The 12,500-nt window shown below is 36.6% G+C and overlaps 1 protein-coding gene and 1 pseudogene across 1 annotated transcript; one reads left to right on the top strand and one right to left on the bottom strand.

Moving 5' to 3' along the window:
- The window catches only part of LOC113090040 (proto-oncogene vav-like), a 17,367-nt pseudogene extending 8,746 nt beyond the window's left edge, over positions 1–8,621 (top strand).
- A 71-nt stretch (positions 8,622–8,692) lies between these two features.
- On the bottom strand, positions 8,693–11,095 carry LOC113090038 (ubiquitin-like protein 5). Its single transcript, XM_026256155.1, has 5 exons — positions 10,962–11,095; positions 10,133–10,190; positions 9,859–9,942; positions 9,734–9,771; positions 8,693–8,916 (listed from the first exon to the last, which is right to left on the bottom strand). Exons 1-5 carry the CDS (start codon positions 11,059–11,061, stop codon positions 8,873–8,875), a joined length of 324 nt encoding a protein of 107 aa, XP_026111940.1. The 5' UTR covers positions 11,062–11,095; the 3' UTR covers positions 8,693–8,872.
- Positions 11,096–12,500: the final 1,405 nt, after the last annotated feature.

Raw genomic sequence — 12,500 nt, 5'->3', positions numbered from 1 at the left:
TAATTACTGATTACCAATTCCAAAGAAAATGTTCTACTTGTCATTGAAGTTTTTTGTTTTAATCTTTATTACCGTTAATGAGACCGTTTCTATTAGGTTTATTTTTAATCTCTGCTGATAATAACCACACTGCTTCACAGTTCGGTTTCAGTAAACGCTCTATTTAGTCCGGGAGGAAGTTCTGAGCTGTGAAAGTTGCAGTATCATTTAATGTAGAGTTTCATCAAGCTCATCAAGCTCAGAGAAAGAAGTCAAATGTAGATATGTCAGGATGTGTCTGCTGCAAGATATAAAGAAAAGTAAATCTTTTATATCAGAGTTTTATATGCTGCCGTGTGTGTGTGTGTGTGTGTGTGTGTGTGTGTGTGTGTTTCAGGGGGATCTTCTATCAGGGCTACCGCTGCTCACGCTGTAAGATGGCCGCTCATAAAGAGTGTCTGGGTCGAGTTCCTGCATGCGGACGAAACTCTGGTGAGAAAACAGACACAGAACATGTGAGAATGTAATATGTTGGTTTTAGTTCAGTCGACTTTACATGTGCTTCTCATTCACTCCACAGAGCTGTCAGGAACGCTCAAGAAGGTCTGTGCATACAAATTACTCCATTATTTTTGTCTCACTTTTTGTGAATTTTTATGTCTTGAGAACATTTATTAATTTTTTACTGCACGTCCTGTTGTTGTAATACATATGATAACACACAAACATGTGATAAACCCATTTACACGCCATGAAAGAGACCCTAAATTCAATCATCTGACATTTAAACAGCTTAAATATGCTGATATAATATAATATAATATAATATAATCACAGAATTCTGCCAATAATAACATGCCAAGGGTCACTGAACTAGGCCAGCGAGTAGGTGCTGTGCAGGTAAACCTCACTCCAGTGTGTGGTGAGAACCCGGGAGAAAGGGTTTACATTGGTGCCGTGACCCGGATGGGAGTAAGGTTTAGGGTGGTGAGTGTATGCGAGGCCAGCGAGTATGTGCTGTGCTATTTTTACTATTTAAAATAACTGTTTTGTATTTGAAAATATCATTTATTCCTGTGATTTCAAAGCTGAGCTTTAGCATCATTACTACGGTCACATGATCCTTCAGAAATCATTCTAATATTCTGAATCACTGCTCAAAGTAAAGTAATAACTACTACAATTTGAAGTTCTATAATATGATAATAATAATAAAAAAAAGCTTTCAAAGCTTTTTAATGGTATAGTGTATAATGTTACAAAATTTTTATTTCAGATAAATGCTGATATTTGGATCTTTCTATTCACCAGAGGATCCTGAAAAAATTGTATCAACTGTTTTAAATATTGACATCACAGAAATAAATTACATTTTTAAATGTATTCAAATAGAAATCAGTTATTTAAATATAAAAAATATTAAAAAAAAAATTGTTTTGGATCAAATAAATGCAGGCTTGGTGAGCAGAAGATAATTCTAACTGTTCAAAAACCTTTGACTGGTAGTGTATGCTGATTATTCTTATAGATTGAAATGTGCTTTAACCAGGATAAAGAGTATGAAACATGCTCCGTGTTGCTTCAGAAAAAAAAAAAAAAAAAAATGAGCAACAACAAAAGCATGTTGCTGGAAACAGTTTATTATTGAAAATGCAAACTGAGTGTCTGCCAGCAGGAGGCGCTGTGAGTGCGTAGAACTAGCGGTTTCTCCAGTAACGGCTCTGTTTATGAACTCTACTTCATCAGATAAAATGAAAACGCCATTAAAACTTTTCTGAAGACAGTCGCGTTTTGATTTTGAAATGTGCAGTTCTCATTTTTGTTCAATCAAGTTAAACGCAACAAATAAATAAATGAATGGGAAACACTGGTAATGTATCGAAATATCAGAAATGTGTTAAAAACAAATCATATCACCATTATAAAAAAACAAAAAAAAAATTATATTGCGATGTATATTCATATTGAATTATTGCAGGTGAAACTTTTTTTTTTCACTGGCCTGATGTTGCCCGCAGGCCACCTACTGAGGAACTATAATATAATATAATATAATATAATATAATATAATATAATATAATATAATATAATATAATATAAATTAATATAATATAATATAATATAATATAATATAATATAATATAATATAATATAATATAATAGAATATAAATTAAGTCAGTAATGATACTGTTGCAGTTTATTAGTATGATCATCAGTATGAGCGTTTTGATTGTGTTTGCGTGTGATGAAGTGTATTTTGATGTTGTTTCAGAATAAAACGATGAGGTTGGCATCTCAAAGACAAGCCAAACCAGGTAAACACACGTCACACAGCGTCCTCACACACACACACACACACACACATGCTGGTCCGTGTCTTCACACTCGTGTGTCTCCATCAGGTCTGCCGAAGATGGAGGTGTGTGTGGATTATTACGGTCTCCCTCCGCCGCCGCTGGCGTTCGGTCAGCCGCTGCCACTCTCTGTGGGGGATGTGGTGGAGCTGACGCGGGCAGAAGTCGACCTGCAGTGGTGGGAGGTGAGGGGTCATCACTCACACACACACACACACACACACACACACACACACACACACACAGGTACAGGATTGTTTCTGGACACAGCAGAACTCCTCAACGAGCCCTGTTAACATAATAATGCCATTTCATCTATGACGTAGACAACATCTGAGCAGCTGAATATTAGTGTAAGAGACAAGGATTTCTGATATCACACGTACAGCGTTAGTTCTGTCAGGTCACGTGATCCACATCTGCCTAAATGAATGAACACCTATCACGGCATTCCTATAGAAGGTCTATTCAATATTATTCAGCAGCTTTATCACATGCTCAGGAACAAATTACCCTCCTCCATCCCCAGCTCCTCCTTGATATATTCCTCATTGAATCAGACTCCTTTATTTTGAATAATGTTGCTCTATATATATATATATATATATATATATATATATATATATATATATATATATATATATATATATATATATACATACATATACATATACATATACATTTATATATATATACATACATACAATGCAAAAATAATGCACGTTTTGTGTTGGTTGGTAACATTTACTGGTTGCAGCGCAGTAAAAACACAATATTAATGTCATGTAACACATCAAAGTGTTAGTCGGTCTGCTATGATGATATGACTGTATGAAGGGAAGAGCGAGCCTCTTTCGGTTTCGATTCCTGTGTATGTAAATGAGGTTACAGCAGGACATCTGATCTGTGTTTATAAAGCAGAAGAGAAACCTCCGTGCATCTGCACTTTCTCCTTCTCCTTTCTGCTTGTCTTCAGCCAATTTGTCATTTTAGATCCCGGATATGAGTCATATTGCTATGTGGGGCTGACCCATATAAATATGAATATACTTTATAAATGCATGTATATAGATCTGACGTGTGTGTGTGTGTGTGTGTGCTTCAGGGCAGGAATCTGACCATCGGAGAGGTCGGCTGGTTTCCCTGCAGTAAAGTCCAGCCGTTTGTGCCGGTGAGCATCTGCTTGGTCATTAACATCTGGATCCAGTACCTCAATCATTGTTTCCTATATATATTTATTTCCTACATTTTCCTCTCTCTCATTTTAATTTGCACAGTTTTTAATCTTCATTATTTCCCACTTGTTTATCCTTTATTTTTTTAATTCCCTACATTTTTTAATCATACATATTTTTCTAAAATTTGTAATCTTTACTCCAGTTTTTATTTTCTTCAGATTCAAAACTTAATTTTTTTCCCCTGCAATTTGTATTTATTTTATATTGTTTTTATGTCCTAGAATTTATTTTTATTTTTTCTCCAATTTTTGAGATTTATTTTTAATATATAAACATTTCTGACAATATCTCCCAGTTTATCGTATAATTATATTACAGTTGCTCGGGGATTACTGATGAAAGTGCTTGTTTTATTACATTTTATTTTTCAATTTGAAATGAGATTATGAGGATAACAATTTGAGTTTGATAATATATTTTAATTTTGGTTCATGCTTTAAGTAGATATAGTATAGAGCACAATCTGTAATCATAAAATCTTCTGTTTGTTTTCAGGTTTTTATTAAATTAGATGTTTGGATGCACTGTAGTAATCTTCTTGATAATTCCTAGTATCCTCTGCTAGTAAAGTAAATGTGTTGTCTGATCTCTGTAGGCGCCTTCTCCAGATTTATCAGGACTGCCCTGGTAACACACACACACACACACACACACGTTCCATCTATATTCACCCCGTTTAACATACACACACTAACACAGTCGTCTGGTGTCAGGTTCGCTGGTAACATGGACCGGACCGGTGCTAAAACTCTCCTGACGTCTCGCTCCGATGGGACGTTTCTGGTGCGACAGAAAGACGCCGGAGAATTCGCCATCAGTCTCAAGTACAGTGAACACACTCCCACACACTGACTGACAGCTGTCAATCAAACAGCAGCAGTGACACGCCTCTCTGTCTCTGTCTCAGGTTCAACATGGACACCAGACACATTAAGGTCACGTACTCAGAGGGACTCTACAGGATCAACGAGAAGAAAGCCTTCAAGGGACTGTTTGTGAGTGATTCAACACACACGCACACACACACACACACACACACACACACACTTCTGTCATCGTTTCTTCTCCATCATGTCCCTGCAAACATGCAGGACGTTTCTTCCTCTGTAGTACGTGACAGCAGATTATTTAGAGAAACACACTCTTCTTAGTTTTTTCTTTCTCTTTTGTTGGCCAGTGTTGTTTAGCTTCTAATGTTCTTCAGAGTTTCACACTAGAAGGAAACGGCTGGTTCATACCCAGACTGATAAGCACATTAGTGTCAACAGATGCACTATAACACTGTTTATTATAACACTCTCTTCTGTCGCCTGCTCTTGTAAAGGCTCGTGCTGGATGGATTCTGATTGGCTGGCAATGTTTCAATCATATGTTAGCTGTAAAATAACCAGCGATATTCTCTGCTGATATTGTTATAGATGTGCTGTAAACTTCACATTTCTCTTGTACTTTGATCAAGTAATAAAGCTTTATAGTTATAGGTATTGTTACAGTTATTGTTAGTTATCATCAGTTATCATATGTTATGGTTACAGTTATCGTTGCAGGTATTGTTACAGTTATTGTTGTTATAGTTTTCCTTACAGTTATCATTAGAGTTATTGTTACAGTTATCACTACAATTACTGTTGAAGGTATTGTTACAGTTTTTGTTAGTTAGTGTTACCATTGTTTTTACAGTTATGGTTACGTTACAGTTATCATTGCAGGTATTGTTACAGTTTTTGTTATAGTTATTACAGTTATTGTTATAGTTATTACCATTATTGTAGTTATTGTTATAGTTATTACAGTTTTTGTTATAGTTATTACCATTATTGCAGTTATTGTTATAGTTATTACAGTTTTTGTTATAGTTATTACCGTTATTGCAGTTATTGTTATAGTTATTAGTTTTTGTTATAGTTATTACAGTTATTGTTATAGTTATTACCGTTATTGCAGTTATTGTTAGTTATTACAGTTTTTGTTATAGTTATTACAGTTTTTTTTAGTTATTACCGTTATTGCAGTTATTGTTATAGTTATTACAGTTTTTGTTATATTTATTACAGTTTTTGTTATAGTTATTACCGTTATTGCAGTTATTGTTAGTTATTACAGTTTTTGTTATAGTTATTACAGTTTTTTTAGTTATTACCGTTATTGCAGTTATTGTTATAGTTATTACAGTTTTTGTTATATTTATTACAGTTTTTGTTATAGTTATTACCGTTATTGTGGTTATTGTTAGTTATTATTGTTATATTTTTTACAGTTATTATTCCAGGTATCGTTACAGTTATTATTCCAGGTATTGTTATAGTTTTTACAGTTATTATTCCAGGTATTGTTACAGTTATTCCAGGTATTGTTATAGTTTTTACAGTTATTATTCCAGGTATTGTTACAGTTATTACAGTTATTGTTATAGTTTTTACAGTTATTATTCCAGGTATTGTTGCGGTTATTACAGTTATTGTTGCAGGTATTGTTACAATTATTACAGTTATTATTCCAGATATTGTTACAGTAATTATTCCAGGTATTGTAACAGTTATTACAGTTTATTGTTATAGTTTTTACAGTTATTATTCCAGGTATTGTTGCGGTTATTACAGTTATTGTTGCAGGTATTGTTACAATTATTACAGTTATTATTCCAGGTATTGTTACAGTAATTATTCCAGGTATTGTAACAGTTATTACAGTTATTGTTATAGTTTTTACAGTTATTATTCCAGGTATTGTTGCGGTTATTACAGTTATTGTTGCAGGTATTGTTACAATTATTACAGTTATTATTCCAGGTATTGTTACAGTAATTATTCCAGGTATTGTAACAGTTATTACAGTTATGGTTATAGTTTTTACAGTTATATATTCCAGGTATTGTTGCGGTTATTCCAGGTATTGTTACAGTTATTACAGTTATTGTTATAGTTTTTACAGTTACCGTTGCAGGTATTGTAACAGTTATTACAGTTATTGTTATAGTTTTACCGTTATTATTCCAGGTATTGTTAGTTATTACAGTTATTGTTGCAGATATTGTTACAATTATTACAGTTATTATTCCAGGTATTGTTACAGTAATTATTCCAGGTATTGTAACAGTTATTACAGTTATTGTTATAGTTTTTACAGTTATTATTCCAGGTATTGTTGCGGTTATTTACAGTTATTGTTGCAGGTATTGTTACAATTATTACAGTTATTATTCCAGGTATTGTTACAGTAATTATTCCAGGTATTGTAACAGTTATTACAGTTATTGTTATAGTTTTTACAGTTATTATTCCATGTATTGTTGCGGTTATTACAGTTATTGTTGCAGGTATTGTTACAATTATTACAGTTATTATTCCAGGTATTGTTACAGTAATTATTCCAGGTATTGTAACAGTTATTACAGTTATGGTTATAGTTTTTACAGTTATTATTCCAGGTATTGTTACAGTAATTATTCCAGGTATTGTTACAGTTATTACAGTTATTGTTATAGTTTTTACAGTTACCGTTGCAGGTATTGTTACAGTTATTGTTATAGTTTTACCGTTATTATTCCAGGTATTGTTAGTTATTACAGTTATTGTTGCAGATATTGTTACAATTATTACCGTTATTATTCCAGGTATTGTTACAGTTATTAGTTATTGTTGCAGATATTGTTACAATTATTACCGTTATTATTCCAGGTATTGTTACAGTTATTACAGTTATTGTTATAGTTATTACAGTTACCGTTGCAGGTATTGTTACAGTTTTCTCAACAGTTATCATGTGAATGGCTCACACAGGTCTGTAGTGACATGAAATGAAGTGAATTATGACATGTTGATTTGTTGCATGAGCTGCATGTGTGTTTGACGCGAATGAAGGCTGTGAGTGTGTAACGTGTGTGTGATGTGTGTGTGGCAGGAGCTGGTGCAGTACTATCAGGAGAACTCGCTGAGAGAGTGTTTTAAGGACGTGGACTCCAGACTGCAGACGCCGTACAAGCAGCCGGAGCAGAGCGGTGCACCGCAGCACAACACACGCCAAGCAGGTACAGCACACTCCTGAACACAGATCCATCACCACACACACTCCCTTAACCCTGTGTGTGTGTGTGTGTGTGCAGGTGTGAGCGAGCGCTACCACGGCACGGCTAAAGTGCGCTATGATTTCTCTGCTCGTGACCGCACCGAGCTCTCTCTGCGGGAGGGAGACACCGTCAAGATCCTCTCCAAGAAAGCTCACAACGGCTGGTGGAAGGGAGAGGTGTACGGCAGGGTACGACTCACTGCACTCACACAAACATTTACTATAAGCTTTCACATGACTTAAATTATTTGATTAAGTTCTGATATATTTATGGTAGGAAATTTACTAAATTTTTCTTGGAACATCTTCGCTTAATATCCTAGTGATTTTTGGCATAAAAGAAAAATCTACAATTTTGACTCATACAATGTATTTTTGTTCCAAATGTACCCCAGAGACTTAAGACTGCTTTTGTGCTCCAGCGTCAATATTAGAAATAATCATAAACCCTATGCGTTCCATTCATTTACACAACTGAATCAAGAAAATCACATCAATTCAACAAACCAATCAACACACGTTCACCAGATCTTTTCCATAAAAAACTGCACCATAAATGAACTTGTATTTAATTACAGGGCAGAGTTTGTCCTCTGGAACACACTTCATCATACCATTAAACATTCATGTGTTAATCTTGTGTGCTGATTTCACACGATGGTTTATCAGAGGTTCAGAGTTGAATTGTTACTCGTTGACGATGAGAGCGTGTGTGGTTTGGGAGATCATGAGTGTGCTTCAGTAATGACCGTGTGCCGTTCTCCTGTAGGTGGGTCTGTTTCCTGCTAATTACGTGGAGGAGGAGCATTCAGATTACTGCTGACCAATCAACATCACACTCACGGTTTACAGCGTCTCAGTCTCACCTGTGAATCCACATCTCTAGACATCCTTCACTTTACACTCCAGCTCCGAGTGATTCAGATTATTATTAACGGTTTGACGGCTTCAGAAGAGCTCGTCGTGTGGATGTAATGAGCTGTTTGTTTTTCTTGAGATTCTGATTAAAGTGGTTTGAGAAGCATCGTTCTGTTCAACAAACACAGAGTCTTGACTGCACATAAATGAGTTTTATTTCCAAACAATATCAAAACAATTCAACTGAACACATATTCTGATGCCTCGAGACATGATGAAAGCGACTCGCTCCACAATCTCTGTGTGTGTGGTGTGAGAGAGTGTGTGTCTGTGTGTGTTTGTTTGTGTGTGTGTGTGTGTGTGTGGTGTGTGAGTTCCTACTGGTAATAGAGCTCGAGATTCATGCCGTCATGGATTTCATCTGATGCTCAGACTCAAGGTTATAACTGATTACAGATATAAATGCACAAAGGACAAATCAAAAGCTGTTAAAATCTGTTAAGTTATTTAATGGACCTGAGCTAACATCTACGAACAATGAGCGCTAGCGTTATTATTAACTAATGCTATCAAACATGAACAAATATGGTAACATGTTTCTCAGTAACTATGTTAATCAGACCTTATTTCAAAGTGTTACTGATATTAAATAACCAAGCAGTGAAATGCATCACAGACACTGTCTGTACAGGTCTGAGGTGAACCAAAGGAATACTTCAGCCAAAAACTAATTAACATGTGCAGCTCATGCAATATGTAGATGAGTTTGAGAGTCCCAAACAGCTGATAAAAACATCCCAATAATCCACAGCACTCCAGTCCATCAGTGAACATCTGGAGAAGACAAAACTGAAACACATCCAGCATTAAGATGATTTTAACTCAAACACATAGAGTCTATAATCCATAATACACTTCCTCCAGTGAAAAAGGTGTTCTGGTCTGAATCAGGAGAGAAATCTGCCACAGATCAAGCAGCGATTAAACAGATTTGTGAGAGACGACAGCAGATGCACTTTTCACTTGAGGAAGGAATCATCTTAATGCTGGAATGTGTTTCAGGTTTTGTCTTCTCCAGATGTTCACTGATGGACTGGAGTGCTGTGGATTATTGGGATGTTTTTATCAGACTCTCATTCTGACCGGCACCCCATTCGCTGTAATGCCAAGTTTCTCCAAATCTGATGAAGAAACAGATCTCATCTGATGCACATTTTCATTTGCGTGTGAAGGATACCAGTCTCCCAGTGACACGTGGTCCTTGAATATGGTGTACCTGCACACACACACACACACACACGTCCACATTATAATCTCGCTCGACTGCTGTATTTTCACTCATCTGCTCAGCGTTTCTTCTCACCATTTCTTGAGCACGATCTTGTCCCAGCGTGTGCCGGTCTGTGCTGCGATCAGCTTCTTCAGGTCCCCGATCGTGTCCTCCTGACTGACACCACCAGTTAAGACCCAAAACACCACAACACACACCTGCTGTCTCCATCAACAACCATCCAAACACACACACACACCTGCTGCCTACATCTACATCTAAACACACTCACACACCCACACTCTCTCACACACACACACAGTTAAACTGGGACTGTTGTACATGAGTTCAGTGTTTCAAAGGATACTTGCATTTGACTCGAACCTTCTTCCCCAGACGATCATTACAAACCACCTCAATCATCTCTGAAACACACACACACACACACACACACACACACACTAGTCATTTAGCAGACGCTTTTATCCAAAGCGAATTACAGATGGAGGACAGTGGAAGCAATCAAAAAACAACAAAAACAGCAATGATATACAAGTGCTATAACAAGTCTCAGTTAGGTTAACACAGTACACACAGCATTTTGGCTTTTAATAAGAAAGCTAGAAAGATTTTTTTTTTTAAAGAAAACAAGCAGCAAATAAAAGAGGGAAAGTTTAAAAGTGAGTTTTTTTTTTTTTTAAGAATAGAATTAGAATAGTGAGTGTTAAAGTTCGAGGGTCAAATAAAGATGAAGAGATGTGTTTTAAGCCGATTCTTGAAGATGGCTAAGGACTCAGCTGCTGGATTGAGTTGGGGAGGTCATTCCACCAGAAGGGAACATTTAATTTAAAAGTCGTTAAAAGTGACTTTGTGCTTCTTTGGGATGAACAATCAAGCGACGTTCACTTGCAGAACACAAGCTTCTAGAGGCACATAATCTGAAGTAATGAATTTAGGTAAAGGAGTGCAGAGCCAGTGGTAGTTTTGTAGGCAAACATCAATGCCTTGAATTTGATGCGAGCAGCTATTGGAAGCCAGTGCAAATTGATAAACAGAGATGTGACGTGTATTCTTCATTTAAACACATGCATTCATCACACGCTTTAGCATATAATAAAACAGTAAAATCTAACACATGTATAAATAACCGACAAAAAAATAATTTATATCGTTGTAATTTAACTTGTAATTTCTACCTGATTTGTGTCGTTTGTTCCCGCAGATAATCAGCGTTTCTCTCGTCGCGGCTGTTTGCCGTAAACCAGAGTCGTGAAAACAACAACTTCCGCTCTTCATTTGACCAATCAGAGGCGAGCACGTTTGACGGACAGCGAGCTTGGCCAATATATTCAAACAAGAGCGCAGTAGGGCGGGGTCACCATGCGATCGCCGCTAATCGATTTATGGCGTCGTAAATGTCTTATTTAAACTGTGAGGATGTTATTACGTCAGTTCCATTTGAATAGTTTAGAGTTAATAAATCACATCTGTGTGGAGCTGATTTATACTTCAACTTATTCAATCAAAAAGTATATATATATATATATATTATATATATATATATATAATATATAAATATAGTAATATATATATATATATTTACACACTGCAGTCAAAAGTTTGGATAGTAAGATTTTTTTGTCTTTAAAATAATTCTCTTCTGATATACATTTAAAAAGCCTCTTCTATCTATATAATAGTTGTAAATCTTCAATTTTGAATCTTTTAACACATTATACAAACCCATTTGTCAAGTAACATCTGTTACTATTCTCAGCGATGTTCAGGTTCAACCAATCACACGCTGTTTTTATTACTACACGTGGTCTTTTTATTATTTAAATAACGATGTAAAGAATAATAAGACGTGCTGTGACTATTGTAATGTAAACATGATTTCTGTGGAATAACGGACAAATATTGTTTGTGCTGTTAGTTAAACGGCCAGAAGCGTCTCGCGGGCGCCCTCTGTCGGTGAGTCCGGTCTCTGCAGCGGGAGCGGCGCGGAGCAGCACAGCCGAACCGAGCCGATTCCGCTCTGAATCATGTCCGACGACGAGCAGCTGCCGTCCGGATGGGAGAAGCGCATGAGCCGGAGTTCAGGTGAGTCACAGCGGGGTGTCGCAGTTAACCCGGACAGAGGCGCTCTTTGGGCGAGTGTGAGCTGAAGCGCATGCTAAGGCTAACCGACACCGAACCGCGCCAAAACCAGCGAGCGCTGCAAGTAACAGACCGAGTAACGTTAACCGACCCGCTCTCACTACTCGTTCAGCGCAGAGACGAGTAAAACACACCTGACTCTCAGTATCTGCACATCTGAGTACCTCAGTGTATGAGTTTCTGAACGAGCGTGTCCATGGATTTGGGCTGGGCTGCTCTTCTGGCCATGAGAGGGTTAACCGTGCTTGGTAACTCTGGTTTCTCTCCTCGGTCTAGTAACGTTAGTCACGGGACATGTGTGTTTGTGCAGTAACTGATCATTTCCCCTGGTTGTTTATTGTAGCTGTCGATAATATGATCACAGAACAGGTCACGATTCGATGATCAGGTCACTGAAGGGTAACAGCCGATGATCAGGTCACTGAAGGGTTAATTCTGTTAAAGAGACCAGCTGAACACATTCTGTACATTCAGATCTGTATTACTGTTCATCTTTGACATAAGATCTTGTCTCTTTTAAATAATTTACATATGCGTTTAAATAGGTTTGTTTTCATTTTCATTTGAGGCATCTT

This window comes from Carassius auratus, unplaced genomic scaffold (assembly GCF_003368295.1).
Source record: "Carassius auratus strain Wakin unplaced genomic scaffold, ASM336829v1 scaf_tig00052136, whole genome shotgun sequence".
Lineage (NCBI taxonomy): Eukaryota > Metazoa > Chordata > Actinopteri > Cypriniformes > Cyprinidae > Carassius > Carassius auratus.
This window is presented reverse-complemented; position numbering and strand designations above follow the sequence as displayed.

Bases quoted from the DNA above. Each gene is read 5' to 3' on its own strand.
- LOC113090038 (XM_026256155.1), bottom strand. From the start codon at position 11,061: ATGAAGAGCGGAAGTTGTTGTTTTCACGACTCTGGTTTACGGCAAACA. The intron at 9,772-9,858 runs GTGAGAAGAAAC...GTGTGTGTGCAG, and splicing joins AAGATCGTGCTCAAGAAATG to GTACACCATATTCAAGGACC. The intron at 8,917-9,733 runs GGTATCCTTCAC...TCTGAGCATCAG, and splicing joins CCACGTGTCACTGGGAGACT to ATGAAATCCATGACGGCATG.